Source organism: Thamnophis elegans, chromosome 8, assembly GCF_009769535.1.
Source record: "Thamnophis elegans isolate rThaEle1 chromosome 8, rThaEle1.pri, whole genome shotgun sequence".
Lineage (NCBI taxonomy): Eukaryota > Metazoa > Chordata > Lepidosauria > Squamata > Colubridae > Thamnophis > Thamnophis elegans.
The window spans coordinates 67,602,169-67,626,196 of record NC_045548.1 but is presented as its reverse complement, the minus strand read 5'-3'; the positions used below and the strand labels follow the sequence as shown (position 1 = coordinate 67,626,196).

The 24,028-nt window shown below is 41.2% G+C and overlaps 1 protein-coding gene across 1 annotated transcript in view; it reads right to left on the bottom strand.

Annotated features, from left to right (window-relative positions):
* The window catches only part of NSMCE2 (NSE2 (MMS21) homolog, SMC5-SMC6 complex SUMO ligase), a 256,066-nt gene that overhangs the window by 202,104 nt on the left and 29,934 nt on the right, over nt 1-24,028 (bottom strand). The window contains exon 3 of the mRNA XM_032222821.1: nt 14,640-14,746. Within this exon, the coding sequence (XP_032078712.1) occupies nt 14,640-14,746 (107 nt within the window). The remainder of the gene's footprint in view (nt 1-14,639; nt 14,747-24,028) is intronic.

Genomic DNA, 24,028 nt, shown 5'->3' with positions numbered 1-24,028 from the left:
GGAGAAGAAAAGGGGGGAAAATTATAAGTTACAGCTGGAGAGATGAGAGATAAGAAGAATAACATTTAAAAGCTCTGTAACTTTCTTGCAAATGCCAAAAAGGCACTAGTTAGCAATTGAGAATTATTGGCTTAAGTGATTTAAAGTGATTAAGCCAAGTACAAGGCACCATAACAACATGCACTTCCTACCCTATAGACCTATAATTCGCGACTGACACAATGAATTCACAGGGGCACTGGAGGGTCATAACGTGGAAAAAAAATTAGGTAAAGGTAAAGGTTCCCCTTGAACATATGTGCTAGTCATTGCCAACTCTAGGGGGCGGTGCTCATCTCCGTTTCAAAGCCAAAGAGCCAGCGCTGTCCGAAGATGTCTCCGTGGTCATGTGGCTGGCATGACTAAACGCCAAAGGCACATGGAACGCTGTTACCTTCCCACCAAAGGTGATCCCTATTTTTCTACTTGCATTTTTTAAGTGCTTTCAAGCTGCTAGATTGGCAGGAGCTGGGACAAGTAACAGGAGCTCACTCCGTTACTCGGCGCTAGGGATTCGAACTGCTGAACTGCCGAACATTCTGATCGACAAGCTCAGTGTCTTAGCAACTGGGCCACCGCGTCTGAGACTCTAAAGGTGCTGTGAACCAAAAATCTTTGGGATCATCTGTTATAGATTGTAACTACCGTTATGCTGTGTTTGCAAAAACCGTAGAAACATCTGGTTCCCAGAAACATCCAAGAAACATCCAAAAAACAGGATGCTGAGCTAAAAAAGTCTTTGACTTGACTTATTAATGCTCTTTTTGTATCTATTTCCTTGCACTTCATTGCAATCACCTATCTCTTTGTGGGTCAGGTGTATTTATATTCCAAAAGAGATTTTTGGGGCTGTTTGTGTCCAATCAATACAAAAATGCACATGCATTTTGGGAAACCACACTCGTATACACACAAACACTCACACACACACACATCAAGGATTCCATAGAAGTCAAGACTATTCATTCTTTTTTTTCCTGCATTCTGCTGTGTTGAGCAAGTGACTCTTAGTTTCTCCATTTTTTTCTTTTCTTTTCTTTCCTTGTTTTTGTTTGGTCAATTGCTTTATTAGTTATCCTCTTATCTATCTTCTTCTCCAAAAAATATCTTCTCCATGTAAATATAATCCTTGCTACACTTTAAGCAATGAATTCTTGCAAAACAGTTGAAATCCACGATGGCTCCAGATAGCATTATATCAGTCTTTCTTGAATTTCTCAATGTATGTGGTAAGCCTAACATTGGGAAAATCCAGATTAAAACATTATTCCCAGGGAATGATGGAAAAGAAAGGAAAAATGAGCAAAAGCCAAAAATATTGGCCCCAAACATATCCATTGTAGAAAGCATCTTCAACTTCTTCAATGTGGCTTATTAGTTTCTATAATTTTGAATGTGCACTATTAGTCTACATAGATGTAAGATAGGACTACATGTGTCTACTTCCAAATCTTGGACGTGACACCAAGTATTCCTCAAAAAATTTCCAACAAAATGTACTTTTTAGGATGGCATAAAGAGAAAAACATTAAATCCACATGGAAAAATCATGTGTTTAATCAGATGAGTGCAGACCTGTTTGACAATGAGATAGGCAGCATATAAATTCAATACATGAATTAAAAATAAACTATTTAATTTTACATTTCAAACTTAAAATTCAGTTCAATTAGTATTTGTTGGATTTGAGCATTCTTTGCACAGGGCTCTTGAATCTTCAAGGCCTTCAAAATACTTTATACATAGTCCTGGTAGTCTTCAACTTATGATCGGTCATAAGTTCAAAGTTATGACGGACCTCTCCAGGAGTACTTACAAACCGGTTCCGCACTTCCAATAGCCACTCTCAACTATGGTCTCATGACCGCATTTAAATGCTCAGCAACCGGCTACAGCCATTTGCAGCATCCTGCAATCACGTGACTACATTTTACAACCTTTGGTTTTTTTTAAAAAAGGCATTTATTTTTGGGTTTTGGCAAAAGCATTCCATAGCAAACAGTTGGTTCACTTAATGGCTCTGTCAGGGTGCTACGTGAGTTGCTCAAAGGCAAGTTAACCCTGACCTATGCAGGACAAACTCTTAAGAAAAACAATTTCAAGGTTAAATATCAGGCCCAAGTATTTTTTTAAAAAAAATATAGTCCTTATAGGTTTGGAAAACTGTTTCTATATCATACACAGATAATGGGAAAAATAACATAGGAATGTCTCTAATTTGTTACTAAGCATCATGACACCAGAATAATAAAATGTGCACTGAAATACACATCTGCCATTTTGTACTCTGGCCATAATGTTTGCATTCAATTAACTTCAGTAATAATTACTTAGCTGACCATGTTTGTGTTCCTTCAAATCAGTGTTGATTATTGGAAACTATCTGGACCTGCAGGTATCTTGGCAAGGTTTTCAGAAGTGGCTTGTTTTTGCCTTCTTCCTACAGTTGAGAGAGGGAGATTGGCCCTAAGTCTATACTAAGACTAGAACTCGTAGTCACCCAGTTTCTAGGCTTATGCCTTAACCACTAACCACCAAACTTGACTCTCTGGCTCATCTGATGACATCACCAAATTGTCTCTCTAGCATCTCCTATGTCATGCCCAACTAGATGGTAGCACCTAACCAACGCAGTCTGATCTCAAAAGACTAAGCACGCTCAAATCTGGTTAATTTTTAAATAAAAGGTCAATCAGAAAATTTCAACCAGATCCACTTCTCTGCCATTTCCAACAAAATGGGGCTGGGACTATGACATTTTATTCAAACTATATCTCTAACATTCCCCACACAACCAATGTTGTAATGCATAATTCCAAGGGCCAACATTTGGCTATAGAAATTGAATGAATGAATGAATGAATGAATGAATGAATGAAGGAAGGAAGGAAGGAAGGAAGGAAGGAAGGAAGGAAGGAAGGAAGGAAGGAAGCACTTTTGAAAAAGAACTGAATTAACTAATATTTAACTGGGTTTAAAAAAATTAAATTATAAGGGTTTACCCCATTTCTCATTGTTTTGAATTATCCAATACATTTCAATCGGCATTGCTTTTTATCATGAAATACGACACATTTGACATATAACGTATTTATCCAACTTTGTCTTGGATAGGAACTTTTTTTTAATGGAACCTAGAGACTTGCTTGCTATGTTTTTAAAGACTTTAAACAGTATTTTAAAGAGGCTGTTTTGCTAATATAGCCAGAGAAAAGCAGGCCACCTGTTGACTGAGAAAAGCTATGGTTCTGAGACGCAAAGTCAATTTGAAAATGTGCTAAATGAGCTTGTTTTCTGGATCCTAGTTTGAAACTAAATTATCAAAAACAGGCTGTATTCCAGGGCTAGTGCTAATGTGAAAGTAAATATGTCTTCCACAATGGTTACTCCATATGGTCTGGCTCATCTTTTTCTATTAAAAAGAAAAAGTAAATTATTACAAAAATTGTTTTTTTCACCAGCTAAAATGCTTGTCCCACAACAGAAGCATTGTTGACACAAAACCTCTATGTCAAAATACATCCCTGGAACAAAAGGTTAAAGTCCTCTACAATATTTCATTTCTATAGAGATTTCAGTCACAATAAAACACAGTGGTGACTCAGAATTGAACACAAATCCATTAATATGCATTAGTCATTCAACAAAACAACGCGCTAAGAGTTTATAGAAAACATGTTTGAAGAAGGAAAGGAAGATAAAAGACAGTAACCTATCCCATAAGCTGTACAGAAGATAATGTAAGATTCTATCCTTGCAACTTATCAAAAAATGTCCCCTTTTAATCAAACTTTTATAAATATACTAGCTCAGTGATGGTGAACCTTTTTTGGCTCGCGTGCCAAAGCGGGGGGAGTATGGGGGGGTTGTGCACTGGCGTGCCACACCCATAATCCAATGCGTGATACACATACCCCATTTTTGCATGTTTTTTTCACCCTCCCCAGGCTCCAGAGGCTTTATAGTAGGCTGGGGAGGCGAAAACAGCGCCCCCCCCCCTGCCACCCCGGAGGTTTCAGGAGCTTCCCTGAAGCCTCTGGAGCACAAAAAAACGAACTTATGGGCAAACTGGAAGTTTGGGAATGGACTTCCGGTATGCTCGTAGGGCCAGTTTTAGCCCTCCGGAGCCTTCATGGGCCTTCCGGAGGCTTCCTTGAAGACTGAGGGGAAAAAACGACCTTACGAGGAAACCGGAAGTCACTTCCGGTTTGTCAGTAGGGCCGTTTTTCGTCCTCCTTCAGGGACCTTCAGGAGGCTTCTCTGAAGGCTCCAGAGAATGAAAAACAACCTACGAGCAAATCAGAAGACACTTGGGGAGGCTGTTTTCGCCCTCCCCAGCCTCCCTAGGCTCCTATAAAGCCCCTGGAGCCTGGGGAGAGCAAAAAATGGCCTCAAAAAAGGCTTAAGTCAGCTGGCCAGCGCACGCATGCGTGCTGGCCAGCTGACAGGGCAACGGCCTGCAGGCCCTGACAAAAGGCTCCGTGTGCCACCTGCGGCACACGTGCCATAGGTTCGCCATCCTGATACTAGCTGATAATCTGGCGTTGCCGGGTATTTCTTTCAGACCTGGTTTTTCCCAGATGTGCTAACATGGCTCTTTTAATAAATTGGAACTTTGAGGAATCCTTTGCCTCGGAGTCTGATTTACTTTCAGGTGCTGTTTGGAACACTGACATTGGGCATGGTTGCCTTTCAAGAGGCAACTGGACTTTCCGGTTTTTCTCTGAAGATGTTTCGCTTCTCATCCAAGGGGAGCTCAGTGCTGAAGAAGCTCCTTGGATGAGAAGTGAATCGTCTTCAAAGAAAAATCAGAAAGTCCAGTTGCCTCTTGAAAAAGCACCTTTGGGATATACAGGGTAGATTGTTCATTTGCCACCTCTTCTTTAATATCAGCTGGATTTCCTCAGGAGGGCTTCTCCTGGTATTAAACCATTTCTAGTTCTATTTTCAAAACGAAGATAGCAAATGCTGAAACATTCAGAATGCAAGTCTCAGTTTGCACTTCCTCATCAACATCCACCTCAAAATAAATTAATAAATAAGATCAGCTACTTATAGACTGCAGAGGGACAGAAGGGATTTGATCTCTTTAGGAATTCAGAAATGTAAGCAAACTGGATTTGGAAAATGAAGCTTGCAGGGGCTTTACGTTTACTAAAGGATTCAAACTGTTTTGAAAGCAGCTTTAGTGTCTCAGAGCTGGAAGGATTTTTCAGCACGGCACAATTACTGAAATTGAAGGATTTCTTTTAAAAGCTGTAACACTCCCTGACATAAAAAGGAAAACAGTAATAGAAAGTATTATCCCTCTCCCATTTTCAGAAATGAGAGTAAGGATGCAAAGCAAAATGACTACTATATGTTAAAGCAGAAAACATTTTTTGGAAAAAAATGTATCTTAAAATAAAGTCATCCCTAATTCTTTACAACATTACTTAGGATTGGGAAAGCTGGTGTACATCATAGGCTATGTATTACAACACATTAAACCAACTGTGAAAACAGCACATCAGAATTTGAGATAGTTACATCTCAGAACAGTATTATTTATATATTTGTTTGTTTTCACATTTCTAAACCCCTGCGCTCATTAAAAAAAGTCTCTTTATGCCTGTCTTTCCTTTCCCATTCTTTTAAAGCTTGATGAATTTTCAACCAAATTTTAAAACTAAGCACACTGCCAAGCGAAACAACAGCTTCTGATATAATTTTTCTTCCAAAGATTACCGCTGGATTTTTCTTGTGTTCCAAAGAAGCAACAAAACTTGATGAAGTGTATCTAACTTGCCTTCTGATAAACCAGTGTTTTTTTCAAACTTGGCAACTGGAAAATGTGTGGACTTCAACTCCCAGAATTCCCCCAGTCACCATTCAGTCGGAAAATTCTTGGACTTGAAGTCACACATCTTTCAGTAGCCAAGTTTGAAAATCACAGGGATAGAGCAATGTTTTGAGACACAAGCAATCATTTATTTAATGTGGAAGGCCATCCACAAATCAAAATCAGCCCTGCCCACTGACCCAAAAGGATTGCAATCATTTACAGTTTACATCTATTTTTACTTTAAAATAGGAGTAAATTGTACTGTCAATTATGCACAGTTAGTAGCACAGAAAATACATTAGGGATTCCAGATGAGCAGTCAATTGTTCAAATAAACAGCCTTTTTTCTACAATATATCCTTGTCTTCATTTTTCACGTCATAACACATTTCAGGTAGTCCTCAACTTACAACCACAACTGATCCCAAAATTTCTGTTGTTAAGCAAAGCATGTGTTAAGTGACCTTTGCCCCATTTTATGACCTTTCTTGCTCAGTTGTTAAGTGAATCAGTGCGGTGGTTAACTTAGTAACATGGTTGTCAAGTGCATCTGGCTTCCCCATTGACTTTGCTTGTCAGAAGGTTGCAAAAGGTCATCACATGACCCCAGGACACTGCAACCGTCATAAATATGAGTTAGTTGCCAAGATTATATGACCATGGGGATGCTGACAACGGTTGTAAGTGTGAAAACTGGTTACAAGTCACTTGTTTCAGTGCCATTGTTAACTTCAGTCACTAAATGAACTAATGTAAATCAAGGACTGTCTATATGTAGTGTGTGTGTGTGTGTGTGTGTGTGTGTGTGTGTGTAAGCTAGATACCCGTGCTTTGCGACGAAACTATGTGATCAGGCAATGCAGGAGAAATCCGGTTCAATCCATTGGCTCAGTGGTGGCAGGGATTGAAACACTTAAGGGAATACCGTTCCCACTGCCTTGAGTCCAGAAGAAATTCCATAGGTGGAAGGGGTAGACATTTTAGTGAGGTACCAACGTTTAGTACTCTAAGGAGCCCCAGACCACTTCTGAGTGAAGGAGTGGAACATCTGCCAGTTTGAACTGAGGTAACGGAATGTGAGGCAACTGGCAGTTGGGTCAGAGTTCTTTTCAGGTGGGTAGGGGAAGTAGAATTCCTTAGCAACAGAGCATATTCATTACTGTATAAAAAACACTAATTATCTGATGGTCATTTTGAAAAATCCTTTCTTAGCGAGCACCTAGAAGCCAAGAACATACGTGCCAAATTTCAAGTTTGTAGGCTTTACGGTTCTGGAGATTTCATGATGAGTGAGTGGTACTTTCCTTATGTGTGTGTGTGTGTGTGTGTGTGTACACACACATACACGTACACGTACATATGTATATGGATTTTTGCATTTAAAACTCCCAACGTCTATGAAAATGAGAATAATTTGGTTTCACCAGTCTTCCTTGGTAACCTCCATTCTCATATTGGTCAAGATGAGTTCCTCTATATCACTCCTTCGCTTCCCTTTCTGTCTCCTCCCTCCTCATGCAACTATCTGGATTTGTTTTGCAAAACTTCCAGGTTCCAAGTGTTATACAACAAAGACTGCTGAGGAAGCGTTAGCAAATTTCCCACCAGAAGTTGCATTTGCATGAAGAACCAAAGCACTACCCAAGCTATTGCTCATTCAGCAGCCAGCCAATCTCTTGCATCACACCACCAACCCCATCATTTGATGGCTCATACTTTTACACAGTCACAGGGTGGCAAATTTTGTGGCTGGCATCAAAAACGCATTAGCGCTTCTTAACAAGATGCTTTCTTGCCCCTTCCATGTCCCAGCTGTGGAATATTGTCTTCTCCAATTATATGATATGGAATTTATTCCAGTAACACACTTTGTAAATAACCGATCAATAATGAGTAAGTAAGTAAAATCTTTATTACGGTCAAAGACCAGCAATACACATTAGATCAATAATGAGAGAGATAAGATCAACTGTTGCACCTTTTAATAAGCTGTCTTTTAACTTCCTGAGAACATCCAACATGTCCAGTTTTAAGACATTAAAACTCCAGCTTTGTATTTGGACTGAAATTCCCAATGTGCAAAGCGGGAAAGTTGGTCGAAAGACTACAGGGAGGGCGTGATTAGTGCAATTAATGAATCCTACAAAATGATTGCATTGTTCAAATTGCTCCATTTGAAGTAATATTTCCATGGAAAATATAGCAATTGATTCCAGTTCAATGGAAGTAGGCAATGAAAAATTTTAAGCATCATTTTTTGTATGTACATTAATAAAATATTACAGCAAAAAATAAAAAGAATGTATTTATGATTTAAATTTATGGTTAACAAAATCAGAGTAGTTATAGAAAGCAAAATAAAGAAACAAAAATCTGCCATAAATACAGGTGTTCCAATATCGTCCTTTTAGTGTTGCTGTGGCCACATTCATGTCATTCAATTACAATATATTTTTGCTGAAATGTAAACAGCAAGTCCCTTTTTAAAATGTATACTGTGTATAAATATAATGTGTATATTCTTTATAAAATGAATATTTTTTTTTAAAAAAAATTGATAGAACCCTCCATGTCTCCATTTTGCACACACAAATATTGTCAAAAACCATAACTGTGTATATGTTAGCCTCACTTTAACTCAATTCTGGGTCACGCTAATTTTAATATCGTATTTCAATATTCAAACTTGCAATACTGCAACTTACCAACATACGGATCCTTCTCCTCAGTCAAGCATTTGCTCTTACCCGTAGAATAATACATCTAAATTCTTTTTGCGCCCCCATACATTATCTTACAAAATTATTGTGGGCTCCTTTTAGTTTAGAACCTTTACCATTTTAGGACGTTTTAGTACAAGTTGTAGTAAGGACACAGAAATTCATTTCAAGAGTAGTAAAATATAAATGATAAAAACATGGAATTGAGTACTTGTAGGAGGAGTAAGCCATACTGCAGACAGTTATGCTTTAAAGCAGGGGTTCCCCAACACACACACATCCCCAATTCATGGCCTGATGCTGGGCTTCAGGCTGTTCAGAACTGGGCCACGGAAGGAGTGGGTAAATGCACTGCATTTGTGCAACCATCCCTTCTCCCCCCACCTGCCACCCCTGCTTCTGCCAGTCTGCCCAGCCAGAATGGTGGTAGACCGCTGTTTTAAAGCTAGGCCAAATCACTATGCTATATCTACTGGTTGATATCATGACAGCTGAAAGGATCAGTATTATTAAATAAATCTCCAAATACAGGTCTCCTTGACCTATCATTAAACAAGTGTTCGGAGTTACAACAGCTTTGGAAAATTTGTTTTCTGGCCCGTAAAGTATTTCTGGCCGTCGTAAAATGTTTTTGTTCCCTCCCCACCCCGCCCACCCCGGCTACTGTGTTCACACGACTGTGATTTCGGGCACTTGGCACTTCACATTTACAATTGGTTGTGGCATCCTGTGGTCACATGACCACAGTTTATGACATTTTTGTTGATTTGTAGCATTTTTCCAACAAAAAATGTCCATCTGGGAAATGGGTTCACATTTGCGACATGATCCACCTAATGACTGCTGTAAAAACAGCCATAACATTTAGTCCGGTCACATGGGTGCCTCGATTTATGGCTGTTATGACTTATGACCAAAATACTGGTCCCAGTTGCAGGCATAAACTGAGGACTCCCTGTCCTCTATCCTCTGTCCAGAGCTTCTTCCTTCCCTTTATGCTGCCCCATGACAAAGAAAACAATGAAATGAAAATAATTTTTGCTACTGGTTATTGATATAGTTAAGAGCTGTGTTCACATCTCTGCATATTTCTTAAGGTAAAGCTAAAGGTTCCCCTTGACATATGTACTAGTTGTTCCCGAGTCTAGGGGGCAGTGCTCATCTCCGTTTCAAAGCCAAAGAGCCAGCGCTGTCCGAAGACGTGTCTGTGGTCATGTGGCCGGCATGGCTAAACACCAAAAGCGCACGGAACGCTGTTACCTCCCCACCAAAGGGGGTCCCTATTTTTTCCACTTGCATTTTTACATGCTTTCAAACGGCTAGGTTGGCAGGAGCTGGGACAAGTAAAGGGAACTCACTCTGTTACAGTTCGCTAGGGATTCGAACCGCTGAACTGCCAACCTTTCTGATCGACAAGCTCAGCGTCTTAGCTACTGAGCCACTGCATCCTGCATATTTCTTACACTTCCCCAATCTGATGCCCTCACGATAGGTTTAAAATTAAGGTAACTGCAGTCCCATCATACATCTGTCTGGCTCTCCCTTGCAAAAGTCTAGATTATACAGTAGTCCATCTTCAATATGAACTATTGCATAATCTTAGCCTGTTTGAACATTGTGACATTTTAAATCGGGGGTGTCAAACTGACAGCCCATTGGCCGGATGCATCACATGCAGGCCACACCCATCCCGGCTCTGCAAAGGCAAAAACCCATCGTGAGACGCCACGTGTCGTGATCGAGTTTGACACCTGTGTTTTCAATAAATATAAACTTTTCCTCCTTTGAAAAATTAAACTAAATAGATACCCTTAAGCTAGGGGTGTCAAACTCGCGCTGTCATGGCATCGTCACAGGATGAGACTTTTTTTCCCTTCGCTAAACCTGGCATGGGCGTGGCCAGGGTGTGACGCATGCGGCCCCCAGGCCAGGAGTTTGACAGCCTTGCCTTAAGCCCATCGCTTAAATTTCTTAATTTAATATTGATCAATCTGAAGGGGGGAAAAAGGCCAGGAGCGGGGAGGGGGGGATAAAAAATAACCTAAGCCTACTAAAAAAAGAGAAGTAACAGAAGGTGGGTAACCTGCCAGGTAAGCCAAAAGGAGCACAGAAGGGAGTTTCCATTTCTGCTCCAACAAAGAGTTCCCCAAAGTCAATTGTTAAAAATATTATAGCAACTCAATTGCTTATTTCTTACTCAATGAGCACTGAGTCAATCCAATGAGGATGTTGGTGTGGCTCACCTGCCCTTTTGCTCTTACAACAGCTTAAGTCAACAAAAACTTGGCTTTCTCAGCTGCACACCTATACATTTCGCTACCAATCTTTCATTTTCGACAGACTCTTTTTATTGTTTTATAAGTAGCAGGGGTGAAGGATTATTTGAGGTAGAGGGAGGGGGAAAAAATAAGAAATGCAAGCTCTGGGAACCAGCAAGTGATCTCATGATTACTTACTCAACACCCACCAATCTGCCAAAAACAGCTACTGCGGCTGTTCATAATGAATGCCACTAAATGTGATTCCTGTAAAGCAATCATGCTGACAGGGTCATCCAAGGCCAGCTCTTCATCAAAACAGCCTGGGTAACACCATCCATGTAAAATACATCAAACTGAAGGGTTCTGCCTAGGATTTTTATTAACAAAACAAGAGAGAACGGGGATTTTCTGCCAACACCTTTGCTGAAAGCTATGAAAGAGCAGGAATGCCAGTTCTCCTTTTCTACAAGCCCATGGGCCTTTGCCCTTCGCTTTCCCCCTTACGTTGTAGGGCAAAGGCCTTGCCCCCCCACCCAAATTGTCAGAACAGCCAAGCCTTCTCAATCTGTGGCAACCGTATCCATAACCAGAATTTCATCGTCCTTCCTCTCAAGTCAATGTGATGGAAGAGAGGCTAAGTGTCTTATTCATGAGGGGTCCTTAGTGCTCTCTGAGCTTGGTTGTTTCCTTGGAGAAGTTTCATTACCCAAATTAGGTAACATCATCAATGCAGCTCATTGATGACGTTACCTAGTTGGGTAATGAAACTTCTGCAAGAAAACAACCAATTTCAGAAAGTATCAAGGACCCCTCATTTCAAGCCTGAGCTACAAATATGCTCCTTTAACTATTCATCTCTTAAGAGCCCGGGTGTCAAACTCACAGCATCACGTTGCCGTTAAGTGATGTTTCCTGATATTTCTTTCCCTTCACAGAGCCAGGGTGGGCGTGGCCTTCACGTGATGCATATGTCCCGCGGACTGCCAGTTTGACACCCCTGTCTTGGAGTCTTTAAGACATTTAAGGGATGTGGAGTCTCTGGAAGAAAGGACTAATCCAGCTTGCCAGTGAAGCTCTGAAGAAGCATGTCTGAAGACACGGTTTTGGCGTGTTTCAGGCTACAGCTCTTTTCACCATGTCAAATCCACCTCCATGCCTCTCACCGCGTTCTGATCTATCTGATCTATCCAACCCAACTCTCTGATCTCTGGCTTCAATCAATCCTACAGTTTTTGCAATACCACCTGGTTACCCAATTTTATTGGCCAAACCCAAACCTCTAAGACAGGGCTTTTAAACCCACGGGCCGTGGGCCAGATGAGTCACACGCCCATGCCCGGTTTAGCAAAGGGGGAAAAAGTCGTGATATGTCACATCATGATGCTGTGAGATTTGGTGCTATCAATTATCAGGAAAGTCTCTGAATTGTTAATATGCCTCCCCCTAACTCTATAACCTTCAGGTCTACATATTATAATTGCATCTCATTAAATAGTTCAGTTCTCTGTAAATGTGCTGAGACTACAGCTCCCAGAATTCCTTAGGTTCCTGGCTGTGAGTTGTAGTCCCAGCATAGCAACATGGTCTTGGTTTGGGAATGGATGGAGTTGGCGGTGTCTCAAAGTTTCCTAGCACAGTCACCAACCTTTCCCTTTATTCTACCACATTTTTTCTTTCTCTTTAAATTCTCATCTTCCATATATAGCTACTGTGTAAAAAGTAAAGGTAAAGGTTCCCCTCGCACATATGTGCTAATTGTTCCTGACTCTAGGGGGCGGTACTCATCTCCGTTTCAAAGCCGAAGAGCCACAGCTGTCAGAAGATGTCTCTGTGGTCATGTGGCGGCATGACTAAACACCAAAGGCACACGGAACGCTGTTACCTTCACACCAAAACTGGTTCCTATTTTTCTACTTGCATTTTTGCATACTTTCGAACTGCTAGGTTGCAAAAGCTGGGACATGTAATAGAAGCTCATTCCATTATGCAGCACTAGGGATTCAAACCACCGAACTGCCAACCTTTCTGATCAACAAATTCAGTGTCTTAGCCACTGAGCCACCGCGTCCCTTACTACTGTATATAGCTCCCCTAACCTCTCCTTTCCCCCATCCCAAAGGGTTTTTTTCTTTTATTTTGCATACTTCCCACTGAAGTATTTGAAACAGTTCCAGAATTTTATAGAAGCTTGCAAAACTATGTCACTTGTTAAAATCCAGAGATTGATACAGAACAAATGATGAGCTCATATAATATATTGAATAACTGAAAGGACATTTTCCAAATTGTGTTCCACTGACCCCTACAATTCAGATTAGAGAAGTTGACAGGGGTCTCTGAGGGACCAGGAGCAAACCCCACCCCGCCCACATTCAAAGTCAACAAATTTTCCATCACTACAGCTTTAGCTCTTGGATTAATGGGCTCTAATGGGTTCTTTGACTTTAAAATTTTTGAAAACCTTTGACTTAAGGTGTTTCAGATACACTGGACGTGATGAACCAGGGACTAGAAGCCATTAGGGACTGGATGAGGGTCAACAAACTCGTGCTCAACCCAGATAAGACCGAGTGGCTGTTGTGTTTCTCTCCCGCCAATTTGGCAAGTATTCCATCTCTCAGGCTGGGGGGTCAAACATTACACCCCTCAGACAGGGTCCGCAACTTGGGAGTCCTCCTGGACCCACAGCTGACTTTTGAACACCATTTATCAGCTGTGACCAGGGGGGCATTTGCCCAGGTTCGCCTGGTGCACCAGTTGCACCCTTACCTGAACCGGGAGGCTCACAACAGTCACTCGTGCCCTTGTGACCTCTAGACTGGAATACTGCAACGTGCTCTACATGGGGCTGCCCTTGAGGAGTATTCGGCGACTTCAGCTAGTCCAGAATGCAGCCGCGCGAGCGATTGTGGGTGCACCTCGTTCACCCACATAACACCTATCCTCCGCGAGCTGCACTGGCTACCTGTCGATCTCCGGATACGCTTCAAGGTGCTACTTGTCACTCATAAAGCCCTCCATGGTAGTGGATCTGGGTACTTGAGAGACTGCCTACTGCCAATTACCTCCACACGACCTATTAGATCTCACCGATTGGGCCTCCTCCGGGTTCCATCTGCGGGTCAATGCCGACTGGCGACCACGCGGAGGAGGGCCTTCTCGGTGGCAGCTCCGACCCTATGGAACGATCTCCCCGTGGAGATTTGTACCCTCACCACTCTCCAGACCTTCCGCACAGCCATTAGAACCTGGCTATCCCGCCAGGCCTGGGGCTAAGATTGTACCCTCCCGAATGGTATGAATGTTGTGTTTTCTTTTAATTATGTGTTGTCGTATATGTAAAAGTCTGTTTCCCCTTTCCCTTTCGGATGTGAGCCGCCCTGAGTCCCCCCAGGGAAAAGGGCGGCATACAAATAAACTTCTGAATCTGAATCTGAATCTGACTTCCTAGGGAGGTCAGTTTTATTCCAAGTTACAGGGAAGTAAAAATAAAAGAATTCTCACATCTTCCTTAGCCACTATCGTAGATCAGCTTTAAAAATAAACCGGGCACAAGAAAACAGATGGTTCCCACATGGGCAGGGCAGATACTGGCCACTGTTCTAAGACACAAAAGGTATATGTGAATACAGTACTAGCTTCAGTGACTCAGTTCCTAATTCACTATTTGTCACATGTCGAGAGAAGAAAAGTGATCTCATACTATTCGTTAATCATTAGAGTCTTTCAAACTCCAGTTTGCTTTCATGACATGGGAAAGCTATAAAAGCTGGACTAAAGATCAGCCACATTTACCTGTTTTACTGTATCTTCAACAGCTTGCACGTAATGACTCAGTTCTCTGTGCATAAGAGCATATTCCAACATCACTTCTTCCATTGTGTTAATTTCTCCCGGATCATCTGCAAAATAAAAGTTTACTTAATTTAAAAAGGAAACAGAATTTGCTCTTTCAGACAACTAGAATCTGAAGATGTTAAAGAGAACCATATAGAACAAAACATACTAAATGCATGCAAGAAAAAAGCAGGGGAAATTTAAACATGTAAAAACTATTTCCCTAAATGCTGCATTGATAGAAAACTGGATTAAGTGGCTTCTTTTGAAGGTCAGATCTAACCATCATTGATGGAGATCACAAACATGCTCTTTTAGTGATGGCTTGAGGGAAATTATTATGTTCTCTCCCTCAGGAATTTCAAATCCAGGTAGCCCTCGACTTATGACCACCATTGATCCCAAAATTTACGTTGCTAAGTGAGAAATTCATTAAGTGAGTGTTGCCCCATTTTATAACTTTCTTGCCACAATTGTTAAGTGAATGTTCCAGTTAACGTGATTGTTAAAGTGAATATGAATCAGTTGTCAAACATCGGAATGTAAATCACATGACCATGGGAATTCAGCAATGATCATAAGTGTGAAAAATGGTCATAACTCACTTTTTTCAGTGCTGTTGTAACTTTGAATGGTCACTAAATGAACCGTTGTAAACCAAGGATTGCTTGCACATTTTGATGGACTCTGTCTCAAAAGCCATTTGCCTATCTTACTCTACCAAGTTCTTCCATTAAATGTCTGTTTACAATTTAAGATACAGGTGAAACTCGAAAAATTAGAATATCGTGCAAAAGTTCATTTATTTCAGTAATGCAATTTAAAAGGTGAAATTAATATATGAGATAGACTCATTACATGCAAAGCAAGATAGTTCAAGCCGTGATTTGTCATAATTGTGATGATTATGGCTTACAGCTCATGAAAACCTCTGTCAGCCTCTGCTTCGCTATTTGTTTTCGGCTGCCACTGAAATGGGGAAGGGGGGCTGGCATTTGGGAGGGGAAGATTTGGTACAGGAGAGATTGTTAAAAGGGAGTTTTATTCTCACCATCTACTGCCCATGCTGAAGACTGGTGTTTAGAGTTGGTCAAAGCCAACCGTCCTGCATACCAACCTGATGATGCCCCTTGGAGATGAAACCCAAATGACACCTGAGGGATTTGCAGATTGGACAATGGGATGGGGGTTACCGAGGGGGGGAGGGGTTGGACAAATATTGATATGTATGATTTCGCGCGCTTTTGCCTCAGACCTTGCTTTACTTAGCTGCTATCTTTTCATAACCAGTAAAAGTACTCTTAATTCTGCAAAATGGAGTTAAGTGGTTTCTTTCTTGGTTGCTGAGGGAGGCCGGCTTGACAACCCCAAATCCACCATCTCAGAAAATTAGAATACTGTGAAAGGGTGCAATATTCTAGGCTCAAAGTGTCCCACTCTAATCATCTAATTAAGCCATAACACCTGCAAAGGGTTCCTGAGCTTTTAAATGGTCTCTCAATCTGGTTCAGTAGGAATCACAATCATGGGAAAGACTGCTGACCTGACAGTTGTGCAGAAAGCCATCATTGACACCCTCCATAAGGAGGGAAAGCCTCAAAAGGGAATTGCAAAAGAAGTTGGATGTTCCGAAAGTCCTGTATCAAAGCACATTAATAGAAAGTTATGTGGAAGGGAAAAGTGTGGAAGAAAAAGGTGCACAAGCAGCAGGGATGACCGCAACCTGGAGAGGATTGTCAGGAAAAGGCCATTCAAAAGTGTTGGGGACTTTCACAAGGAGTGGACTGAGGCTGGAGTCAGTGCATCAAGAGCCACCACACACAGACAGATCCTGGACATGGGCTTCAAATGTCATATTCCTCTTGTCAAGCCGCTCCTGAACAACAAACAACGTCAGAAGCGTCTTACTTGGGCTAAAGAAAAACAGACCTGGTCTGTTGCTCAGTGGTCCAAAGTCCTCTTTTCTCATGAGAGCAACTTTTGCATCTCATTTGGAAACCAAGGACCCAGAATATGGAGGAAGAATGGAGAGGCACACGCTGCAAGATGCTTGAAGTCCAGTGTGAAGTTTCCACAATCTGTGTTGATTTGGGAGCCATGTCATCTGCTGATGTTGGTCCACTGTGCTTCATTAAGTCCAGGGTCAACGCAGCCGTCTACCAGGAGATTTTGGAGCACTTCATGCTACCTTCCACAGACGAGCTTTATGGGGATGCTGACTTTATTTTCCAGCAAGACTTGGCACCTGCCCATACTGCCAAAAGCACCAAAACCTGGTTCAATGACCGTGGGATTACTTGCTTGATTGGCCAGCAAACTCGCCTGATCTGAGCCCCATAGAGAATCTATGGGGCATTGCCAAGAGAGAGATGAGAGACATGAGACTGAACAATGCAGAAGAGCTGAAGGCCACTATTGAAGCATCCTGGTCTTCCATAACACCTCAGCAGTGCCACAGGCTGATAGCTTCCATGCCACACCGCATTGAGGCAGTCATTGCTGCAAAAGGGGCCCAAACCAAGTACTGAGTACATATGCATGCTTATACTTTTCAGAGGTCCAATAGTGTTCTATGTACAATCCTTGTTTTACTGATTGCATGTAATATTCTAATTTTCTGAGATTGTGGATTTGAGGTTTTCATGAACTGTAAGGTATAATCATCACAATTATGACAAATCACGGCTTGAAATATCACGGCTTGCTTTGTATGTAATGAGTCTATCTCATATTAGTTTCACCTTTTAAGTTGCATTACTGAAATAAATGAACTTTTGCACAATATTCTAATTTTTTGAGTTTCACCTATATGTTTTAAATTGAATTTATAGTCATTTAATATTCTAAAGCATCAAGAAAATGTTTGCTGCATTAAGATTAAAGTAAGTAACCCTAAATAAATAAATTAAATCAAAATAGTGCTGTGCCAGGATCACAGCTGCAATTCATGGTCTACTATGGTAAACATTTCATGGAAATCAACTGTCTTTTTCAAGGTACATGTAAATACAGCTGTTCAACTTTCCATACCATTAACATTGGCACTCATAGTGCTGCCATAAGGGCTTCTCTAAAGATGGCACAGCTCAACTGTGGAACTCATTGCTACAAGATCCAATGAATATCACCAACCATCTTGTTGGGGCCTTGGAAGTTAAGGAGAGCTAGAACTGTTTAAATACTAGGATGGAAGACCACCTGAGAAACATTATGCGCTAGACTGTAAAATTGAAAGTTGGATCCCATAAGCTGGCAACAATCACCACCTCCATATTGCTACCAAGTACAGGTAGTCCTTGACTTATAACCACAATTGCGACCAACGTTTCTGTAAATTCGAAAGCTTACTGAACAAATGGTTGTAAGTTATGGACTGCTTGCAAATTTGGATATTTACTTGTAATCTCCAGGAGTTGAGCCTCCATGAAGGACTTTAGAAAAGAATTAGACCATTCATGAAAAATTAAACTAACAGTAGCTACTAGACTTTAGATTTTAGTAGCTTATTGTACCCAAATGAGGGTTTGCAACATGTGGACTTCCTAAGAGACATCTGGTTTTCCCTGTGGTAACAAAATATGAGACAAAAAAGCCCTCTGTTAAATGCTTATCCTGCAACAGATTTGCCTGTGGTACAGTGGTGGGTTGCTAGCTGGTTTACTACCGGTTCGATCGCGCTCACGCTCAACACTTCTGAGCATGCACAGAAGCCAGAGGTGGGTTGCTCCTGGTTCAGCCCATTTCGACCGAACCGGTAGTGGAATTCAGGTCTGGGTCGCAGAACCAGCAGTGACCCAGGCCTACCACACCCCCGAAGCGGATCCCTTGCCCCCACTGGGCTGCCGCTATTTTGGTTTTTAGTGACTGCGCATGCACAGTTCACTGCAAATTGTTCTGCACATGCCCAAAGAACAATTTACATTGAACAGCGCACATGTGTGCACAGCGTGCATCTAGCACATGTACGGATTTTGCGCTGGTTGCGAACTGGCAGTAAATCCGACAGCAACCCACCGCTGGCAAAAGCTTCTGCACATATGTAGAAGCGTCTGGGCGGTTGGGTGGAGCCGGGCCAAACCAGGAGCAACCCACCTCTGCTGTGGTAGGTCTGGGGAAGGCTTAGCAATAGAGTGTTTCCAACTAATGGGAAATGCCCAACTGCACCAAGATATACAGCTGCCAACTCAGTTGGTTAATCAGAGAAGGACAAAATGTGTCCCTATGGAATTTATCTTCAACTTCCTCTCCAGGAAATAGGAGTTAATGAGCCTCCAACTCACAAATGAGTATAGATTTAAAATCTTTCTCTTCCTCTCTCTGAACCATCAAATCTCTAACAGCAGAGTACAACCCAGAAAGATTTATGGTGAGTTTCTCTAGCTCACTTATTGTCAAGACACTAAGGAGTTAATATAGAGAATCTTGGAAACTGAATTAATCCAAAATTCTTAAAACTAATTATTAGTAAATCAATTAAAGCAGGACCTCTCAAAGCTGCCTGAACCTCTTTTTACTAGAATGCGGGACAGATGGGCCGGCTAATCATTATTTTCCTAGCTATGATTGACTCTGAATTATCCATCTGCTCATCATTAATTATGGCTTGATATATTCCCATTTCTGTTTTAGCCCAGAGTTCTCTCTTATATCAAACTAAGATTGATAGTAGCACCATTTTCTTAATCTGATTGGAAAAAGAATAAATGGAAAGAAGACTTTTCTTTCCAATTTGTTTGCAAAATTAGATTCTTAATTTTAAAAATGACAACATCTGATTATGAGCCAAGGATGGGACAGCATTCCATTGATAACACTATTACTTTCATACATTTTTTTTCCTGAGCTTGTAAACTTCTTGGTTACTTGAACTATTTTATTTTTCAAGTAAGAAATAATTTTAGTCACATTTTTGCATTTGAACTGTAGAGGTATGTGAAGTGCTGAGATGATCATAAGAACTGTTTCCTAAGATGTTACATTAATTCAAGCCATTACTTGGAAGAAAACCATCTATATTTTTGATTCCCACTTTATCTTCATAAACCCCACAAGAGAGTGTTGGGAGAAATGTCCTTCTGGGTTCAGTTCCAAGTGGGGGGAAAGACACTGGAAACATGGAGGCTGCTTGGAAAGATGGTTTAATAGTGGACAGGATCACATGGCTTGAGTTCCTGAGCAGAAAAGGGCCGAGAACCTGAGAGTCCCTGGGTTTTATGCCCTCTCTGGACACCACTTCTCTATTTCCTGTTCCTGTGTCAGAAATGTATTCTGATTGGTTGCCAGACTCCCAGGGGCAGGGGGGTCTTAGCTAACTTTGTACGTTGTGTGCTAAGTTTGGTTGGTGGTGCAATGAAGGGCAATGAGATGGAGTAGATCTTGGTTATGTAGAATAGGCTGGCTCAGGCCTTAATGGCCCATTGACAAGGGTGGGGGGCAGAGTTTCTGCCTTTCTGAGTTTCCACTTTTCTTTTTAGGGGAAATATTCTGCCTTTTTAATATTTCCTAAAATATTTCATTTTCTAGGAGAGGGGTGGGTTTTAACTTCCAACAAGAATATGGGTTAAAAATACACAATGATCTGAAACAAACAAACAAACTTAATTTTGCCCACTGTACTACACCAGCTATCCACCAGCTGGCTTTGAAATATTTTTAACTCTTATTATCAGCCCCCATTATATTGTTCACCACTATCAAAAAGATAATCCTTTTTTTTTACTATATTTGCCTATGTAATTACAGAAGTAACATTTCTGTCATAGGCATAACAGACATTTTCCAGACTGCATTTTTACATGTTGTGCAACCAAAGGACAGTTTACAATTCTTGGGCAACCCCAGCTAATGTATTACTCAGAACAACATTTCCTTGGTTTTATGCAAGAAAGATTTTGAGAGAAAGAATGGTGTGTGATTTCAGTTACCAATACCTAATCATTGGGCAATCAGGGTATTTAGTGCAGAAGTTGTATTTAATGAGTCATCATATTGCTCCAGAAATATTTAACAGAAATATGAATGCCTTCTCCTGCGGAACTATGGTTGAAACTATAATTAGCCCCCATTCTTTTAAATGTCATCCCTTATAAAATCAAATCTGAGTCAGCATTTTCTAACCCAACAAAAATAATAAGGTTTATCCAAATTGGAATAGCATCAACCAGAAGCTGTGCTTGCCCACAAAACTGAAGCAAATCATAAGATTTATCTTTCCACAGAAAGGAGAACCTATGATTTAAAATCCAAACACATGTCTTTTAAGCTGACTTCTCACCTTTCCTCCAAATAAACCCCTTCTCTATTGCAACATACAATTGGTATTGTTTTTTTTCATGGAAAAGGCATGTAAACGGTACAAAAGTCCAGAGTGAGCTTCCTTTCCCATTGAGCAATTCCTTTTTCTCGGTAGAGTCCATGAACAGCATCACACAAACAAGACATTTCCTAGCCAGGATGCTAAAGGTCTCTTCAGTGCTTTCTTAGCTAGCTATAGTATCCCAAGCAAAGCATAGATTCAGCGCCTCATATACTAATTATAGCAATGTTTCTTGGTCACTTTCAGTTGTGTGAATTTCAACTCCCAGATTCCCTAGCAAGCACTCTGGGAGTTAAAGCCCACACATCTCAAGGGCACGTTGAGAAACACTAATATAGCAATCTATCTTACTGCCTTGCTCACCTAATGTTCCTCCTGGAAGGTCAAATCCTCAGATGAGTTATCTTAAACAAGACTGGGTTCAATTACTAAACAGATTGCAGCAATTCTAACTGGGACTAACTTTAGAAACAACTTGGAATCATGCAAAAGGTAGCACAAACATTCAGTTTGTGCAAACTGCTTTTATTGCTTTTAAACTGTTTCCACATCCATTCCTGGGCTCAGTTTAAAGTGATAGGCTAGATCAGGAGTGTCAAACTCAAAACGGAGTGCTTAGATCTGGCCCACAAGGCCACCCTGGAACAGCAAAGGACCGACCCACGGTGCCTCTGCCAGTGAAAACAAAGCCCGAGAGGGTCGCACCGCAGCATCCCTGAACTCCCTTTTTGCTGCAGATGGCTACAAAATGCCATTGCAACTGAAAACGGAGCCAAGGTGAGCCACACACAGTCTACCTGAGCTGTATTTTTCTCTGGCAGAGGACTGCAGGAGGCAATTGCAGCTGAAAACGGAGCTTCAACAAATGACGGTGAGCTGGCCACGCCCACCTGGCCACGCCCAGCCGCCCCCCCAGGTCAAACACAACCCTCATACGGCTCTCAGTGAAATCAAGTTTGACACCCCTGGGCTAAATCCTCCCAACCTGCTGACCCACAAATATGCCAATCACTTTTTAATGTAGGATGTGGCAATTCAATCCATAGAGTTGGGTTTACAGTTCAGCATGTTGGGCAAAGAAAATGGGTTACAATACAATGCAATACAATGCAATGCAATGCAATGCAATGCAATGCAATGCAATGCAATGCAATGCAATGCAATACAATACAATACAATACAATACAATAGCACAGTTGGAAGGGACCTTGGAGGTCTTCTAGTCCAACTCGCTGCCTAGGCAGGAAATCCTATACTATTTCAGACAAATGGATATCCAACATCTTCTTAAAGACTTCCAGTGTTGGGCATTCACAACTTCTGGAGACAAGCTGTTCCACTGATTAATTGTTCTAACTGTCAGGAAATTTCTCCTCAGTTCTAAGTTGCTTTTCTCCTTGATTAGTTTCCACCCACTGCTTCTTGTTCTACCCTCAGGTGCTTTGGAGAATAATTTGACTCCCTCTTCTTTGTGGCAGCCGCTGAGATATTGGAACACTGCTACATGTCTCCCCTGTCCTTCTTTCTATTAAACTAGACATACCCAGTTCCTGCAAACCGTTCTTCATGTTTTAGTCTCCAGTCACCTAATCATCTTTGTTGCTCTTCTCTGCACTCTTTCTAGAGTCTCTACATCTTTTCTACATCGTGGTGACCAAAACTGAATGCAGTATTCAAGTGTGGCCTTACCAAGGCATTATTAGTGGTATTAACACTTCATGTGATCTTGATTCTATCCCTTTGTTTATGCAGCCTAGAACTATGTTGGGTTTTTTGGCAGCTGCTGCCCACTGCTGGCTCATATTTAAATGGTTGTCCACTAGGACTCCAAGATCCCTTTCACAGTTACTACTGTTGAGGTTAAAGGACAAAACAAGGGATAAACTAATGGGAGAAAAACATATCTTGTGAATTACAGTCATGGAAAACCACTGAAGATTTTTTGATGTCTAAGCATATTACTTAGTGGAAAGTTGTAGGATCCAACCTGGTTGGTCATTGGGTTCCAGCTGCTGCTGGTTCACTCAGGGACACACTATGTGTGCATGCGCAGTACTAAAAAAGATTGCTTCTGCACATGCAGACTATCTTCAGGGAACTTCTTTCCAGCAGTGTGTGTGCTGGTCTCTCTACTAGAGAGAAGTTCCCTGAGGATGATCCACCAGCATGAGTCCAAAAGCTTGGAAAACAAAACCTCTGGTTCCAGTGACCAGCCCAGATTGGATTCTGCAACATTATCCGAGGGCATGTATATTTGCCTTCATTCGTTGATAAAAAGTGTACACTTGAGCCTTAAATTCATCCACTACTATAGATAAAGAGCCTTCTCCAAGGTAGCTTCACAATTGCATAACCATCTCTCTGGGGAAATTCCTGTCTCTTTTCTCTTCTTAAATGGACTGTGAAACTTACTTGATTAGGACAAGTAGCGTGAAAAATATCATCTTTGTCAATTTCTGTATGTAAGATGAAGAATGGACATCATCTTATCTTTCGCTTCAGGCATCAAAATATCTTGAGCAAACCTGCCATGACAACACTGTATAAACATAAATCCCATAATTATGTGTTGAGTGAAGAGTTTTCTTTTATCAAACCTACTTGGCCAATTTTATTATTTTGTATTTATATAGGTATTGTCAATTTGAGGCAAGAAGGCTGCATGTTTTACAGCAATGTTTCTCCAATCTGTTCATTGGAGCTCATTAGAGAAAATTGGACCTTGTGGTTTGTGAACTGTATTTTATGGATTAATGGGACATGCGAACCCAGAAACTGTGCTTATGCAACAATGCTTGAAGCAAACTATGATTAGCCTAATGTGTGCACACAGCCAAAAGCACAAGAATGTAATAAGTCAAGGCTAGAAGCCTCTTTCTCCAAAGGATATCCAAGTCTCAGACTGGAAAAAATGTCACTCATGGACATCCAAGTGAAGTTGTAGACACTCAGTCTCCAGAACAAACTCCTGTCTCTTCCTGTTCTCACCTACCTTTCATGCAAGTTGCTTCCTTTGATCCTTTGAGAAGCA